This window comes from Toxotes jaculatrix, chromosome 5 (assembly GCF_017976425.1).
Source record: "Toxotes jaculatrix isolate fToxJac2 chromosome 5, fToxJac2.pri, whole genome shotgun sequence".
Lineage (NCBI taxonomy): Eukaryota > Metazoa > Chordata > Actinopteri > Toxotidae > Toxotes > Toxotes jaculatrix.
Window position 1 is genome coordinate 9840443 of NC_054398.1, and position 18836 is coordinate 9859278.

Sequence of the window (18836 nt, forward strand, 5' to 3'; positions counted from 1 at the left end):
GAGGTCACAGCATTGTCATCCTCAATAATGAACCAGCTGCACACACACACACACACACACACACATATATGGAATGTGCTGCCATGAGACATTTAGCTGCGACAGGACGAGAAGCAGGGAGCTGAAGCGTTTCCATAGTGACCCCCATCAGCAGTTTGTGGCTAGCTTTTGAATGATGTCCTGACTGTGACTGATTTCTCCTGATTCCCCCCAGGACACCTTAACAAAGTGATGACATGAGCTTAGGAGGTCCATTTATGTCTTTCACTCACACATAAACACAAAAACACACACATGTACTATGAAAAGTTGTCTACAGAAGTCCCTTAATCCTGGTTCTTATAGAAAGACAAAATTGACCTTGAGTCATAGCTAATTTCTCTGCTCACTCCCTTGCACGTACCAGCTCGTCAGTGTGGTGGGGGGTGGGGTTTCTAATAAGAACACTCTCCTCGGTCCTGCTGGGACATTATCTGTGCGCATACGAATGTACTTAATGTGAGTGAGGATCATCCATTGTCCCGCCTTGGCATTAATCATATTTTTTTTGCCCAGAGCTAATCTGTAATGAGATTTTCCTTCACTCAGAATGTCCAGACAGCTCCCGCCGAGCTTCCCACAGAACCACACCACACCTCATCTGATATTGAGAGAGCCTTAAGAGTAGTACAAAGTACGCGTGTGTGTTCGTGCACAGGTGTAGCGCACACGTCTGTTTGCGCAGGCACTGATGTGTGTCATAAGCACTGTGATGCTTCTTCTGTCAGGTTCATAAAGCAGACAAAAAGACACGCACAGGAAACTGGATGAGAGCGATGTAATCAATATGAGCAGTAGCTGCTCATATTGATTACATACAGACAAGACTTTGTCACAGTGGTACTATTTCACTATTATAGTGAACATTAAGGCACTAAAGGGATAAGGTTATCCACATACTGAATTTTTCTTAATACTTAAAGAGTTTTGTTCCACCATGTGAAAAAAAAACACCCACTTTCCCATATTGGTGGCTCTTGTCATCATAGCCAACCGATGGAAAAGATCACATTTCTGTATGTCTTTTTCACAGGAGACATTTTGACATGACACAGAAGGAAAAGCACAGGTACAAATAATAAAAATGAATGATGGCTGAATTCCACAGTCCCTGGTGCTGGTCATGTTTCTTCACTTTCACACTGTCGTGGCTTACGCTTGAATAGAACACAGCCATCATTAATGTTAATGTGCTTGTCTTGCTCTGACATGTAAAAATGTCTGCTGTTAAAAATAATTATAATAAAAAAATCCACTCTGGTTTATTGCTAGATAGAGTTCAGGTAGCAGCATCTGTCCAAAATGAATAAATAGCAGAAAATAAAAACTAAATAATAAATAGAAAATGGATGCCCCCAAGATTAAAATTGTAAACTTGCTTGAGACAGGCAATCCATCACAGCGAGCAGCATGCCTTTGTCTGATTTTATTCGTGTTGCAGTTACATTAGTCTGTGCAGAACGTTTGACTCAAACTACGCTAACAGCTGTATAACCACCCATTGATAATTTAGCTTTGACAACAATAAAAACAGACATGAGAATAATTGTGATGGATTACCAGACTCACGTCAGTTGAAAGTATCTGCTGGTTGATTTTTTTTGTGCCGAACTATAATGAATGAAAATTGCTGACTGCCCTGAAGGAGGGAAAACCACCAATCAAAACCCTACATTAATTCAATTCAACTTGAAGATACCAAGACTGTTGTTGATTATGCCTCTCACTATGCTGCTGGTTTAACTGGAGTCAAGTTGATTCCAGTTACACCAGCAGCATAGGTCAGTATGTTTTCCTGGAGTGAGTGAGTGAGTAAGTGAGTGAGTAAGTAAGTAAGTAAACTTTATTTATATAGCACTTTTCACAGATAAAGATCACAAAGGGCTTTACAACAAAAGTGCAGAGTGCCATGAGATAAAATAGGAATTTTAAAATAACACTACATAATTACAACATATATTAAAAATAATGTAAAACCAAGCCAATAAAATAACATAAAAACAAACCATTAAAATAACATAAGCAAGCTTGTTTAAAGTTTAAAGTGTCTTCAGCTGTGGTCAGATGCAGAGTTAATGGTATAGAGTTCCATAGACGAGGAGCGACAGACTGGAGCAGACTGAGTCAGTCTGAGGCTTTATTTCTTATAAATACTTTTATTTTTATCACCTGGCCTTTAGAAAACCATTCTAGTTACACTCAAACTTTCTGTCCTGAAATGTTTTTCTATTTTCTGCTGACGTGCATATGAGTATCATGAGTTCAGTACCTTTTTTTCTCATGACATGCCTGTATGTGCAGTACCTTCTAGCAGGTAAAACTTCAATTGAAGATCAAAGTTTAATTGAAAAACCACACTGAAGGTGAGACAGAATAAAATAAAGAAAACACCACTCTGAAGTTATATCACAGGTCAGCTGTTTCTCTATTACTTCTCTCCTCCCATATGGAGAAAGAAAAAAAAGAGTGTACAGAACAAAAAGAGTTGATAGAAAGAGGAGTAATGCCTCCATATCTCTACTCCACACTCATATTTCTTATATTCCTTGACCCTGTTTTCTGTTTCACTTTTCAGTGTTGCAGAGGCCAGTCGCTGTCTGAAAATTAGTTTTGTCGAGGTACCCACATATGTGGGTGAGGTTCACACAGAGACACGGCATGTGTGTGTTTGTGTCTGTGTGAGAGCGAAGGAAGAAAAAAAAAAAGGAAGAGGTTACATTAGAGCAAGGTTGGTGTATGTTTGAGATATTTGTCTGCCTAATCTAAGTATAAGAAATTGAGTCCCCCTGGTTCCCTGCCTTGTGGGAGACTTCCAAAGGAGAAGCAAAATATGACTGTATGTCAGTGAAGAGATGTGTTTTAAAATGTGATATGAAGAGTTTGTGTGTTTGTCGATGTGTTGCCCCTCATGACTACCTGGCCGCTTGCCTTCTGATTTACCTCCTGCCCACTCTGGTGAGAAAATGCTGCTCTCAATAAGGAGTGACTCATCATACAGTTGGAAATCATGTCTGTGTGTATGTATGTGTGTATGTGTGTGTGCGTGTGTGTGTGTGTGTGTGTTTCTCTTGTCTGTGCTGCATGTGCACGAGTGCCTTGGAGAACATCTGCCACTTTCATTGCAGAGCTGAGGTACTGCAGGGTTTTGTCCTTGTAACAATGTCTTTGATCACTGCCTTTGTTCACGTACAGCTGATTAACCATCTGACAAGGAAGAGAAGAAAAAAAAACAATTTGCTCCTTGACACTAATGTTTTTCTCTTTTGTGCAAAACTACATATTTTAAAGCCTTCAATTTACATTTTTTTTTACAGCTGCTCACAAAAGAATCTAGATCATCCAAAACCCTGTGGAGCAGAGATTGTTTTAATTACTGACACATTCAAGTGAAAGAATTGGATAGATGTGTAAGAAATGTTCAAGAACCATGAATGCAAAATCTTACATCATCTGCAGCATATTGTGCTGGTATAAGCCACTGCATAGATCAGAGAAGTTTGCACAAAATCATGCCACATGTATTTTGAAACATGATTGATTTGTATGTCCTTTTAAATTAGAAAGTCAGGGTTTAGAGGTCAGTTCAGTTTCACTTCTCGGTAGAAAAGGCATTGTTATTTCAAGTCATGCTTCATGGTCACTCTTAAAATGAGTTGAGACCACTTTCCTTTTTGTTTCCACACTTCTCTTTTGAATTTACATTTACTGCAGAAACCAATGAAATCATCATCATGTTTAATGCCTGTACACAGTTTTTTTCAGTTATTTGAAAAAACGTTACTGTATTTGGAGTCAGGAGAAGATAGCATGAATATTTTCACAGTGCAGTCTTTGCTGTGTGATCACTCTCTTTTTCATCTGGTGAACAACAGCTCTTTCAGGAGAAAACAGTTTACTCACAGGGAGAATATCAACATGTAAGTACAGGAAGAACAGAGATGGCGTTTTCAAGTCCCCATTTATATTCAGTGCAAAGTTTAAAGTCACAGCTTTTTTTTTTTTTTTTTGTCCCTCTGCTTTGAAGAATTTTAAAGTTTGCTGAGGTGCCTTCTCCATTCAGCTATGATTTGTCAGAGTTATTTAAGTTCCACTGAAGGTTGGGTGGCTTTTTAAAGAAACCAACAGCACATTGCACAGATTTTATTTTAATAATGATTCTTTTGAGGGAGATAAGTTTAAATGAGATTCTACTACAGCTAGTTTCTGCAGAATCCCCTGTCACAAGTCAGGATGAGCTGAACAAAACAAAACATAATCAAAACCTAAAGCAGTCTAGGAGTTAAATGACTTATGGTTTTCATTTGTGGAAAACAAGGGTTACAGGACATGTGCAGTAAAACATCCTTCTAAACAAGCCTAACAAGGGAAGTGTAGACAATACAAAAGAAAGCGGGGGAATATTGTGATGCACATGTGAGTGAATGTAAGGTTTCTGAGCTAAGAGTTATCAGTAGCCAAATTTTGCACCTAACACTCATCTTATGTGCAAACAGATATTGTGAGTAGAATGTAATACTCACAATCCAGACTTTGGCATAGCAGCATCAAAACTGAGTTTCTCATCACTGAGTTTGTTTTTCAGCTAGGGTAGCTAACACAAGTTTGTCTGCTGACGTAGCAATAACACCACTGAACCTGTGTCGTCTGGAAGTGGATTGGATGATTTGATTGTTTATGGGTCTTGGGGTGTACCATGGCACATGTGGAAAAAGCCGTATAAGGCCTTTCATGGCTCCTCTATGCAAACGTCTGTTTGCATAGAGGAGCCATGCTGCTACCCACTCTGCTCAACAAGCTCCAGCTTTCATCAGTGGGATGTGGCCACAAAAATTGATAGGCACAGTGGCTGGTAGTCAACCTAGCTTCCAGAGACAATATTTCTGCAGGCCCAAGAAGGCAGTAAATTACAGGTTGGCAGTGCAGACTGCCAATATCAGATCCTTTAGGCAAAAGAACGCTGTTCTGAGATGTAAGAGGAGATATTGCTTCCACTTATTTATCGTGTCACCGCTTAAACTTAGTAAATTAAACTGTGGGAGCTGAGTGAGCTCAATACACAAAACCTTTCTCACGTTTTCATTTAAGTATTTTCTCCCAGTGATTTAGTTCCTAGTCAGAAGGAATATATGATGAATATCCTAGGAGGAGGAATACATGAAGAGACTGTTGGTGTGGAAATGTGCTACAGGAGCAGCATGCTGTGGGCTTCAGAGCGAAGGCACAGTAGCACACATTGTGTCCTCCTCCTCTTCCAGCCAACTGCTTCACAGAGACTCTCAAAGGCTTAAGCACTGCCAGGGGCCTGGTTGATTTTGGACAGACATTACTGCCTGCTTTTGAGTTTTTCCTTTCCTTTTTTTCCCATAGTGGCTCTCTTCACATGCCAGCAAATACACTCAGGGGTGCCATTGAAAGATTTCTATTTCATACGTGTGCATGTGTGTGTGTCATTATCTTGTAGGTGTGACTTACTGTGTGTGCTGCCCTCTGTGAAAACATTGTGGTGCCCAGAGTGAGGATCAGCAGCTATTTACGAGCTGAAAGGCTCTTGTGATCTGTCATCACCACATGCCACAGTGTTTTCTGACCAGTTTTAAACCCAGACATGTGGCCAGCACAAACAATTAAAGGCATGTCCACTGTGATCTTAGCCTTATTCTTTCATTATGGATCAGCAGCAGCAGGGGGCCCTAATTAGTCGCGTTAGCTTGCTGAGAAAATGAATGGGCACTGATTCGACTGCAGGGCTGAATCGGGAGCTCCGGGGTTCCCGATGAGCCAGCTTCTTAGAGTTAGTATTGGCAGGGAACAGCTCTTTCTCATTTTCTTTCTGTTTATAGCCATTAGCTCTCGTCTGTTTGCTCACTTTGCTTTATCAGAACTTGCCTCCTGATTGACTCTCCCTATTACTTAGGGGAGTATTATCTTGTTTTCCCAATTACTCTTCATTTGCTGTGCTGCCATAACCAGGAAGTCATCAGGATCTTGTAGCGTCCCTTTTCAATCGACCAGTCTGATCTCTGAATTAAAAATGAGCTAACGATGTCCACCTTCTTTACAGACAACACCCTGCCTAAATAGTCGGTGCCGAAAAATCATAGGGCTACCTCTTTTGGCTCTTGATTTCAAAGTAGGATGTTTCAAACAAATATCCTTCAGTGTACCTCAACATTTCTTATGCTGTTCTTATCGCCTGCTCTCACACTTGTGCACTCTCTCTCTCTGTTCGCCCTTCTCTTTCTCTCACACTCTCTCTGATCTGTGTCTCCCGTCTTGTGTGTTGCAGCTGGGGACAGAGTGGACCGCTCCAGGCGAGTTCAGCAAGTTCAGGTCCCAGTCCTCCAAGTCTGTGCAGTAAGTACCTGTGACAGCCACACACATATCTTAACGGCACAGTTATTTCACTCTCAACCCAGTATTGACTTCAAAGCACGGCCCCGATCAGAACTGGTCTTGTGGCTCTAACTGGTGAACTGTATCTTTACGTGTTAACTAGCTGCCTATACCAGCCCCTTTTACAATATCATTGCTTAAAAAGCTTTTACTGCTCACATGCAGGAGGGAACTCATATTTTCACTGGACCCTGGAAAGCAGGTCTCTTCGGCATAAATCTGTACGTGCATGTCCATACATTCATGTATGTATGAATTAACATATATAGATTGGTCTCATCATGTGTCAGAGTGTGGCGGATCATGAGAGTTGAAAGGCCTCTCTCTCTCTAAATGTAAGATGAGAATGTATTAACCTATGGAGTCCTCTCAAATTCAACACATCTCTCTCCCTAATTGCCGGGAGCTGCTTGCATAAAAGCAGCTTTTAATAGGAGCACTGATCTGCAGCCAGTTTGCTTCTAAAGTCATTGTTAAGTTGATACGATTATGCAGCAAGAGAAGAGATCCTGAGAACGGTGCTCCTATTCCTTTGGGTTCCCACATTTGGCTGATTGGATGAAACACACTGCTGTAGAGCGCTGCCTTAAATTATTCACACACACATTGCCGGTGGTGTTTGTAGTGAAGGTTCAGAATATTTTTGCACTTCTAAATGGTACAAGTTGGATGATGAACACACACAACAAAGAAAAAGAAAAAAAAAGTGTTTTGTTAATGTTAAATGAGTATTTACAGTTATGGCTTTTCCAAAAGAATTTCAGCTAAAAAACTGTGGATCATGGATCAAATGTCAGTTTCAGACAGAAACATTCCTAACAAGGTTTTTTAGTGTAGAAAATGCACCTGGTCAAAGCAGCTTTCTAGGGCTTGATGCTGTGGTTAAAATTAAAATTTTAATATTAACAAGGATTAAAATATAATGTTGATATATATTGCAACATGACTGCAGTGAATACACAATCATGTGCAGGCAATGAGCTAACCACTCTTGTGCATTATATGACACCATACTGTTCATATGGGTAAAACAAAAGCCTCAAAAATGGATTTTGTTTGAATTAAATGTTCTTCAGAATAATTCATTCAGAAAACAGAAATTTGTAGGACAATAACAAATATGACAGCATATTAGATGGTGAAATATATGTTCAAAAGCCTGATGTAGCATATAAATAGTGATACTGTTCATGAATCAGCGTGCAATGCAGCGGTAACAGCAGCAGCAGCAGATAGCAGCAGTATTAATAGATGTGTGGAGCAGGCGTGTAAATGGACCTCTCTGTTTGGTAACAATGAGTGTAGGAGTGCAGTGGGAAGAGACAATTTGTTGAATATTAAGTTGAATTGATTTAAGTACCATCTTTGAAACCCCTGTTGAAATTAGTTTCAGTACATTTTACTGAAATAGAGCACACACACACGCACATACTTGTATTTGTATCTTTGTGAGGACACTCATTGACATAATGCATTCCTAACCTAAACTCAATTCTAACCCTAACCCTAAAACAAGGTCTAAACCCTCAAAGAGCCATTTGAGAGGTGTGCCCAAAAATGTCCTGACTTCAGTGGTCTAGTTCACTCACTCACACACACACACACACACACACATACAGATCAGAGGCCTGTCACAACCCTTCCTTCACAACCCCACCTCAAGTCCAAGCTACGAAAAACAAATGAGATGGAGCATAATCAATGAATGTGTCTCATGCTTACTATACATGCTATACACCCTTTGTTTTGATTACAGTGTTCATTTGACATTGATGTTAATTCAGCCTGACCCGACTGTCAAGGTCTCGTCATATGTTTGTGTATCATTATGTTTCATTCTGAGAAGGATTATTGAGATGCATAAAACCAGAAGAAAATTTTCAATGTTCATTAAAAACTATACATCTTTTGCACATTCTGCCTTCTTTTGGTACACATAGACAGGCACACACACACACACACACACACTTTCTATAATGAGTGAAAATTCATTAACATAAGGGGGCTGAACACAGGCCAGGACCTGCTGGCGAGTGTTTCTGTTTGTCTGTGAGCAGGATTAACTGGGCCTAGTTAGCACAGCAGGCACACCAGACTACAAGGGAGCACAGAGAGATGACAAAAGATAAAGTACTAGAAGAAGAAGAGGAGGAGGAGGAGGCAGTTGAAAGTTTTTCTATTTTCCCTTCCTGTCTGACAAGCGTCTTGCTTTCTCCGACAATAACAAGACAACAACAGAGTAACCAAGCGTGGAGGCAGAATATGGCAAGAACATTAAAAAGGTTGCACAGTGGAGAACTTTGGTGGTGACATTGCGTGTTTTGTGACCTCTTACTGTGTCTTTTTGTGTGGATGGGTGTGTGTTTATGTATTTTGGGTTTGCATTGAAAGTGCAGGATGGTTTTCTACAGTTGGGGCATGAAATGGCCAACTCAGGGGGAGCTGTTGTAGAGAACACGCCTTATTTATGTTCTCTCTATCCCAGTGAGATCTGATACAACAGTGATATCACCTCACACACACTCACACCTCTAATTGTTGCTCACTGCTTTTTAATATTATCTACACTAATGTGTGAAGTGTCTCACAGTTCCACAGTCAGGTCACAAAATACAGTGCGCCAGAGATGAAACGGTTGGGAAAATTGAGGGGGTTTTGGGGTGGATGTGGCTAATGACTAAACCCAATTCTGTTTTTTTTATTTCATAGCTCAACATTATCTCATGCTTTAGGGGAAATGTGTCAAAGACTGCGTGAAAGTCTGGCTTAAGATAATTAGGCAAAATCGGGTTTGACGTTTCTGTGTGTGGGCGCGCGTAAGAGAGCACATAACATATTTTTGCATGCGAGTAAATACATGCCTCTGTGAATTAATGTGCATGTGTTTGTTAAATACCGAGCCATTTGAAATTCCTCTCTGAATCTAATGACTTTATTGAAACATCCCAAAGTAAAGGCAGTTTATTTGTCATTTTCCACATATTCCCTCTTGCCGCACTGCACGACATACTTCCCCTCATACACCATTACACTCGACCTGTTTATAGCAAAGCTGATGTGCTCCTGAGCGTGGCAAATTGTGTGTGCAGCAGGATTAATCGCCATGCATTCATAAAATGGTATTCTTCAAATTAGATGGGATAGAATTGAAATGAGCAAATTAGCTGTGCAGAACAGAACATGATATCATTTTCTTTAAAAAAAAAAAAAGAGAAAAAGAAAAAATCATCAGAGCGTGTGTACAGCAATGATGATCAGTCATTAGACAGATTTTATCACCTGGTAATTTGAAACATTTGTAATCCTGATAAAATAAAGAAATAATTGGAGAAAATGAAATGAGTTAGGTGTTTCTAGAATATTACTCTCAATTTATAGATGGAAGACAACTGTGAAAATTATTATTCATTACACATGAGGCTATGGGTCGCCCTTAGCTGCATGATCCACTTGTATGATTTGTTTTTTGGAGAATAAGTTCAGGACCATTTGAGCCTATTTACAGACTCCATTTTATGAGCTAAGATGTGAAAGAATAGAGTAGAATGTCAAAAAAATAACACTTTAGCATGCAGTAAGTTAGCATGCTAACCAACCAACCAACCCCCAGCCCATTCCATCTCGTAATTCCACTTTATACCTCAAGAGGTCACTCAACCATTCAGTCTGCCCTCAGTCCAACATGAGAATTCGAAGAAGTAGAAACTGCGAGTAGACTATAAACCCGCGTTGCAGCCATCTTCTCTCGGCGACATTCCTCCACTTTCCTCAAACTCAGTTATTGATGATGCTGCTCCAGCTGCGTTACGACTCCCTCTCCTTCCTCAGCCTCTTGTGGCTTGGGTAAAATCGTTGTATATCAAAGCAAACAGCCTACCAGTCACATAATTAGACTGAAAGGTAAACCTGTGTGAAAAACATTATTCCCTGATCCATGCAGGTTTAGCAACAACTACAACTCAGTGCATGTCCTTGTTTTTTACGATAGGGGTGGATGTAAAAACTTTTTGGTAATATGCTGTCCCCTGTGTGGAGTATGAATCTGATAGTGGGCCAATTCTTACATGCTGCTCCTTTAAGTTCTGCATGCAGCTGTAATCAATGCTACAATTTAACGCAGATGTCAGAGTTTATGAGCTACTGTTTTTCCTTTTTTGGGCCTGGAACAGGATGCATTTGGAGAAAACTAAAATAAAATGGAATATAAAAGAAAGGGGGTTGAATGGTGCAGAGCAGAACACGAGCGAACAAAGAGCAGCCTTCAGAAACGTAATTGAACAGAGGAGAACAGAATGAAGCACAACAGACACTCCCACTCTAACTAGGTTTGTTTTGTTTTTTTTCTTTCAGGCTTTGGACTGTGGTTATTTATACGTCTCGGTTCATTGGAGCTGTACAGCTGACTGTAGTAGAGCTGAGTGAACAGTGACTAATGGCTGCTGCAGGGTTGAATCATATTGTCAGGGAATGAAGCATATTGTTGTTGAGGGGTTCACTTGAAACACTTCACTTGCCTGTTGGAGGTCTCCACGCGATACAATCAAAGACTACTGAAACCAGCAAACACACACACACACATACACATAAGTATGTATAAAATCTAAACACCCTCCTGTTGGCAGTCCCTCTGTGGTTACTCTGCGTCTTGGATGACTGCATCTAGGGTTTTTCAGGTGTTTTACCCTAATCTGAACTTTGCCACATTTTTCCCATCAGCCCTTCTTTCTCGCTGTCTCTTACTCATTTTTATGGCCTGCTCCATGTGTCTCACTCAGTCTTTTCCCATAATGATAGTTACATTTGAGGATTGAATATGAAGCTGTAAAAGAGGAAGAAGTAGGAAAGGGTAAAGGCTTTGTGTGCGCGCGCACACACGCGCGCGCATGTGTGTGTGTGACTGGCCAAAGATCAAGAGAGTTTTATGCTTTTTTTTTTTCAAATGCCCATTTGTCTCCACCAATTTTGGCGTGGCCTTCCTGTTGTTGCTGTGATGTGTGAAAGGTGGCAATTTAAAAGATGGGATGGACAGGAAAGTTGTATCAGTACACCTGTTGGGGCAATCTCATAGTCCTCCACACCACCTGGCTATGTCCACCTGGAGGTAATGACTCACACTATTTAGTGTGTGTGTGTGTGGGGGGGGGGATGTTTGTAAAGAGTTGTTCCTATAATTCTGCAGTTCGCTGGATAAAACTGGAAGATGTAGGGTATTTGTCTTATGTCTCTTCCTGTCTTAGTCTAGCTTTCTCCAACTTTGTCTATCAGCTTCTTTCTTTCTGCTTTTGCAAAACACTTTTGTCTTTTGGGGCTCCATCTCATTAAAACTCATCCGTGTGAGAGTTTATATAAACCTATCATCAAATGAAACATAGTCAGAGCCATGAGATAAGTATTTTATAACCCTATTAACCCGTATTTTATGACTTGCTTGTATTTGTCCCATTATTATATGTATATATAATAACAAACAGAAAGGCAGAAACAATCATGGATTAGTGATATTCTATTAACTCATTAACCAATTGAACTCGATTGCCAATTTTCGTTTAATCAAATGCAAATAGAAAACATTTGCCAACTCCAGCTTTTTAAATGGGAGGATTTCTACTATTTTCTGTTTTATATCACACTGAAATAAATATCTTTTGTGTTTTGGGTTGTTGGTCAAAAAACTTTGAGATGCCACCTTGGGCTTTGGGAAATTGTGATGGGCTATTATTCAGTGTTTTCTTGCTTTTTATTGTCTAAATGATTAATCAGTTTGAAGAAAAAATGATTAATTGGCAGTGAAAATAATCATTAGTTGTAGCCCCACTCAACCGGGTGCAGCCTATTTTCTGTACTTTCAGGATCAAGAATTAAAACACCCAAAACAAACTGAATCAAAGTAAGAACAAGAGAAAAGCTATTTCTCTCTGATGCTACGAGAATCTGTTGTCGTGACTTTCAAAATAATACCTGAGTCAATTTGAAAGTGTCCCTTTTTGTCTGTCTAACGCTTTGTCTCCATCTCTGCTCGTACCTGTGAAGTGATAGTTTGGCAGTGCCTGCTAGGTGCTGTCACAACAGCTTGATGAGTGACAGTGAAGTAGATGAGGAACCCAGATAACCCTGTCAACACTATCTCCACTCACTGACATAGCTACCAGAGCCTCGGGCTGTATAGACAACACCGGGGAGACTGACGTGTGCTAAAATTTTATAAACTGAACTGTGCTGAGTTGCATACTGAACTATTCTTACACCGCCCTTGACGTCAAGTATTTTAGACCCTTTTGAGCAGCTTGGATTGAGATGTGATTGACACTCAGTTGAAGGTTGGAGGAAATATTTTTTGATTTTTTATTTATTTTTTTATGGAAACTAAAGAGCACTGGTTGAATTTTGTCAGCGTGGCAAATAATAAGGTTGAAGTTGAAAAAGCGAATGTCACTTAAATGATGTCTGTGTTTCTTAAGTTTTCTTGCATTAACCTGCATGTTCTTCTGTGGATGGGTTTTCAAACACGAAGGCCTGGTGTGTCGAGATTTTCACCTTCAGGTGTAATGACTAAAATTAAAAATGGCTGCTGCAGACCTTTGACAGTGGCGTGGTGAGGAGGAATGGCGGAAGCTGATTCCAAGGTTATCTGTGATGCCGCAGCTGGCATTTTGAAGGAGCAGCTTTCAGACCACAAACTGGGGGAAATGACATTTAAGCCCAATCCTCCACAGACTTGTGGGCGTTGAAGTGTGTTCTTCGTTTTTCTGCGTGGGTGTGGGTGTGTGTGTGCGCGCGCACATTTTTTCCTCTCTTAACTTTCTCCACTTCTTCCTTTTCATCTTTCTTTCCTTTTTGATTTCTAATATAAATGTATATATCTTATATATTGCAAATGCTCCCATTTGTTTTCTATACACATGACTTAACAGGAAATCTCCAAATACCAATAATAGTTGGAAGGAGAGAGTTCACTGAGCTTTTCCTAGCAACAATGAGGGAAACCTAGTGGAGAATGACCAGTTATTTCAGTATGGGATCTGTCAGTATCTATAATTGAATCACTTAAGCACTGCTGACTATTAGCTGGCGAGGAGACTCAAGCATTTAGAGAGGGGAAAAGTATAGTACTTGTGCTCATGACTTCATAGAAATACTGATTGAGCATGGAGACGAGCTGAATGTTGCACCTGCTCTACAGCGAGCACCTGCAGTGCCTCATTATATGTATGTATTCACTTAAATGTGAGTGTATGTCAGCATGTTTCTGTCTTTGTGTGCACACATATCCCTGATAATGTTAGAGTGTGAATCCCAGCCTTAATTTTAACCTCTCTCCACTCGGGGTAATTGGTTAATGCAGTGTAGCAGTTGAATTAGAATGAAGCTTTTTGCCAGTAAGGTGCAATGACTTCACTGTCCCACATTCTTCCCCCAGGCCTTCACTCCGCCATCTGTTTCTGTGAGTGATGGCAGCCTGCTGAGACACAAATCTATGTTTGAGTGCATGTGTGTGTGTCTGTCTGTCTGTCTGTGTGTTCATGTGTATAGAAGCTTATGTTTAATCAGAATGTCTTTGGGGTGTTGATGCACATCTCTTGAGCTGTGAAACACTGTGGTAGCGGACATCTGACTGGCAGTATTGCACGAGTATGACCAAACAGTAACACAAGGCTGCTTCAGGCCAAACCTAATTGAAGACAGTAATGATGACGGAGGGTCAGCTCAGTCTGAGGAAACACAGAAATTATGTTCTGAGCAGCTGGGAAATGGATATGTAATCTGTTCGGAGACTGACTTGGTGAATATCCAGGATGTAGACACGTCTCACATGTGCACCAGTGTTGAATTTGTTAATGAAAAATATGAAGGAAAATCTGTTCGCTGACGACTTATTTTTCACAATGAAAACAAGACTAAAACTAAATAAAAAGTAATCTTTGAAAACAAGAACTGTGACAAAATGCAGTACATTTTTTGCCAGTGAATAAAAACTAAACAATAATGTGAAAAACCGGTGAATGGATTTTTTTCATGCAAAGTCTTATTCAACAACCTGCATCTGTGGAATCACACTGTAGCTCCTAATTAGTGAAACAGTTTCCTCTGTTGGCCAGTATATCTCCTGTTCAGAAAATCATTTAGTTGCTTGACCTGTTGCAGTACTATTAAAGCTAAGGAAGGTAAGATAATGTAACTATAAATTGCTGTGGGTGGATCTTTAGTGATGTTATCAGGAGGAGTGAGTAACTTCTAGGATTAATGTCTGCGGTCCATCTAAATTGGCCTCTATATGTTTGCTAAACAAAGATAACAGTATTGATGTTTTACAATGATATAGCCTTTCCTCTCAAACTAAACCCAGAAAATTAAAAAGTGCTTTAGTGAACGGGTGAGTGAATCCAGCTTCTGAATGAGTCACTGCTCTGCAGCGAACAGCACCGGTCGTCGCAGCAACACAGGACTGTACCGGATCAGATTAGAGAGAGAGCGGTTCTGTTCAAACAGAGTTTGGAAATGCTAACTGGATTTACTGAGATGAGCCAGTCTGTACTGCTGCAGAGCAGAGTGACATGAACACCTTGTGAGAGACACGTGCAACCATGGTAACAGATGGTGACAGCTGTGGCCTCAAGATGCATTGAAGACAAAAAAATTAAAAACCTATGATGAAACTGAGACTAACTTACTGACTAAAACTAAACCTAAGAGAAATCTAACAAATACATTTTGACTAAAACTAATACAGCCTAAAGACTTAAGAATAAACTAAATCAAAACCAGATGCCAAAACACTTTCCTAGTTCAAAACACAATACTCAGCAGACAGGAGTTAAAAAATAAGATTAACGTTATTCTATATTTTTGTCATTGTCAACAAGTCCCATTTAAAGATCAAAGGTGTCCCCCACACCCCAAGGTTCAAGCCCATTAGTTTGTTCTGAAGATATACAATAAGTCTTAAAAAATGGTCAAAAACATATTCCTTCTTTTTTTTTAAAGGCACTGTAATTTCATTAAATAGCCGGGCCCTGTGGATTTGAGCACACACTTCTCAAATAGGAGTAAATAGTGTATTTGTCTTTGATTATTTTCAGCTGTGGATTAAGAAGATTTGATGCCTAGTGAGTGTTTACGGCACAACAACTATGTTGGATTGGCTCGAAATAAATTACAGCTCCCATGTTTCTTGTAACGAAGGAACCTTTCAACCAGTGTAACACATTGATATGTTTTTTGCTTTTTGCTTTTTTCTGAGCAATGGAAGTCTAAGAGGAATAGAATACATCAGGCTTTAGCAACACAGACAGCACTCAGACAACAAAATGGCCAGGCTTATCCTTTAATCATTGTCTCCTCTCTGCTAAAATGTACTCATGTACCTCATGTAGTAATGTTTGACCTTGACGTAATGTAGTAATTGTACTTGGACTTTGTAGTGAAAAGAGGATATGTTCCTCTGCATCTCAGTATAGCTCAAATACACAAAGGAAGGCATTGTGAAATACTCGAAATTCTTTTTTTTCCCCTTCTCATGTCCACGCATCCAGGCCAGTATGAGTAGGAGTGTTAACACCAAATCAAAGCGAGAAAGAAGGGTGAAGTGGAGGCACAGAGAAGAAAAAGCACTGAAGATAGTAATGCTGTAACACTGCATTAGATAATTACATATGGGGGAAATGGACACAGTAGATACAGGGAGAAGAGACAGTGCGAGAAGGGTTGGAGAGAAGCGACGGACAAGATACAGGAGAAGAGAGGGAGAAAGAGCAGGGGATGAAGGAGAGCGGTGGGAGATGAAGCGGAGGGAGGGGATGGAAGAAAGAGGATTTATTGAGGCTGCAGGGAAGAGCAGCATGATAGCTCTCTGATGGATTAGTGGAATGCATGAGAAATGGAGTGAAGAGGGGAGAGAGTGTGAGGGGAGAAAAGTGAAGTTTGTGCATCTCCTTGGGGCAGCTCTAAACACTGGTATCATTAATGTAGTTGAAAGGAAAGCACTCGCCGAGCACAGTCTTTTATTTAAAGGCCACCTGTGGGTATTAGAGAGGGAGAAATAAGGCAAGAGAAGGAGAGAGACAGGGACAGGGTGACAGTCAGATAGCATTAATGAGAAACTGAGTTGGAAAAAAGAGAGGAAATACTGGAAAAATAGAATCAGGAAACTGCTGTAGCCTAGGGGCAGATAGGAGATAGAGGGATGAAGGAAGCATAAGAGGAAGGGGACTTGCATTTACCAAGGGCAGAAAGTATACTGTCTCAATTTCACTTCAGCTCTACTCACTGCAAACCAGGTTAGTAGCATTGAAGGGGTGTGCGTTCGTGCGTGTGTGAATGTGAGTCGATCTGTCAGTCTTCGGGGTGTTGTGCGCCTGAGCTTTTGTGTATTTATTCAGACAACCTCCCCCAGTTAAACGGTTTTTATTTGAAATGCTTGTGAATGGGGTTTGTCTCTCAGTGGGAGAAAAAAAAAACATTGCTATACATTGCATGCCAAATAAATATTTCATACTTCAAATCCTGCAGACTTTGGGCAGCGATGATACTCAGAGCAGCAGCAGATACTCACAGCATTGTGTAGCTCCAACAGTCCCGTCTTGTGTCATCCAGCCCAGTCAGGCTCCTTTTGTCTGTCTCTATCTGTTCAGCCCAAAGAAGGGAAACTGGAAACAAAGACTCCAATTAGTCAAGCAATTAGACTCTTGTTTTGTGTCCTCTACTCATCCTCTGAGTCACACGCTAATAGCTATTCTTTCCTCTTCCATCTCTCATTTGCCCTTCACTTGCTCTTTTATGTCCCCCCCTTCCGGCATAGCATTCTGTATGAAATCATGTCTCAGTGATATTCACTGTAATGTAGTTTTCCTTTCAAGACACATAAAGCATTTATAATTCCCTCTCTGTTTCTGCTGTTCATTTGCTATTTATCGCTCCTCCTTCATCTTTCTTTCCGCCTGTCTCTCTGTCGCTTCATCTCTTTCAACCAGAGCCTGCCTTGTCATCCATCACAGCAAGACTGGTGTGACCAGTCTTTTCACATACACACACACACACACACAAGCAGAGAGATTCATGCAAGTGCAAAACACCTTTGGCCCTGCTACTTTGTGCTCCTTTGTCTTCTCTCTGTTTTTCTCCATCCTTCTCTCTGGAGTTTAATAAAAAAAACTTTTGGGACATAGTAATCTCAAAGTAGATATTCCATTCACGTCTCTCATCCTCATCTCCTGTCCATAACTGTATTTGGGCCGATCATGATTCATTGCCTTCTTTTATTTACCCCAAATTGGAAACAAAAACAAGAAGACACAGATGCAAAGCTTAAAAAAAGCAAATAAGTATCAGCAGACACCTGCAGACTCAGTCAGTCAGAAGACTCAGCATGTCTTACCTCAACAGAGGAACTACATTACATGGACCAAAACTGAAATTGTTACTGAACTGGAAGATAAAGATGACTTCAAATCAGAAAGAGAAAACGCAAAGGAAATAACTAAGGAAAAGATAGAAAAATATGTGAATAGGACTTGATGTTCTGCTTTCTTCCTCTGTTTATCCGTCTCAGTGTGTTATGATCCTTTTGTTTGTCTCAATCTCACTCTGCTCTGTTGATACGTCTGCTATCTGTGGCGTGTGCATTTCTCTGTCTGTGTGTGCGTTTGCATTGTCTTATCTGGCATCTTATAACAGGTAAACAGGTTTTTTATTGGCTGATCTGTCATTGAGGAAGTTCAGTCTCTTGTTCTTAAATTTCTGAGAGCTGGAAGAAAAGAGATCCTCAAATGTTGACAGACAATAATATATTTATGATGCATTTTGAGAGTTTTGAGCAAATGTCTGTATGATTGTTATTTATTTTAAGCGTGTTCTCGACCTCCGTGCATGTGGTTGTGTATCCACTCAGAAACACTGCAGCGGCAGACTGTATCCTCCCAGCTCTCACATTAGATTATCCCCCAGCTGGAGTCTGAAATAGACAACCTAATGAATGGTCAGGAGATGAACTAATATTCCCTAAAACCATCTATAGCCGTGTGCTCAGGGACAGGAACTCAATAAATTAAAACCTGCAAAAACATCCGTTTCAGTTCAGCGTGTTAAAAGAGTTGTTACACATCAAACTAAAATTTAATTTGGTAGAACTGGTACAGTAAGATTCAATTGCCTCAGAAAACCAGTTATGTTTTGTCTGACAGTTATATTTTCGTGTGATATATATCCTTCATTTTAGACAAAATTTTGTACACTGTTCTCCGGTTGATATAATTGAGATTACTCAATTTCCGCGCATATTCATTATATTCATTAAAGTTTCATCTGATCTAAGCTAATCTAATGAGTCTTTTGACGGTATTGTGTCTGAAGTGAATATAAAATAAGATACTATTTCTTTTTTTTTTATGTAGGCCACAGTTCAGAGCCTG

General features: G+C 40.1%; 1 protein-coding gene across 1 annotated transcript in view; it reads left to right on the plus strand.

The window, feature by feature from the left end:
- b4galnt4a (beta-1,4-N-acetyl-galactosaminyl transferase 4a) overlaps positions 1 to 18836 on the plus strand; it is a 126393-nt gene that overhangs the window by 84474 nt on the left and 23083 nt on the right. The window contains exon 7 of the mRNA XM_041039399.1: positions 6326 to 6393. Within this exon, the coding sequence (XP_040895333.1) occupies positions 6326 to 6393 (68 nt within the window). The remainder of the gene's footprint in view (positions 1 to 6325; positions 6394 to 18836) is intronic.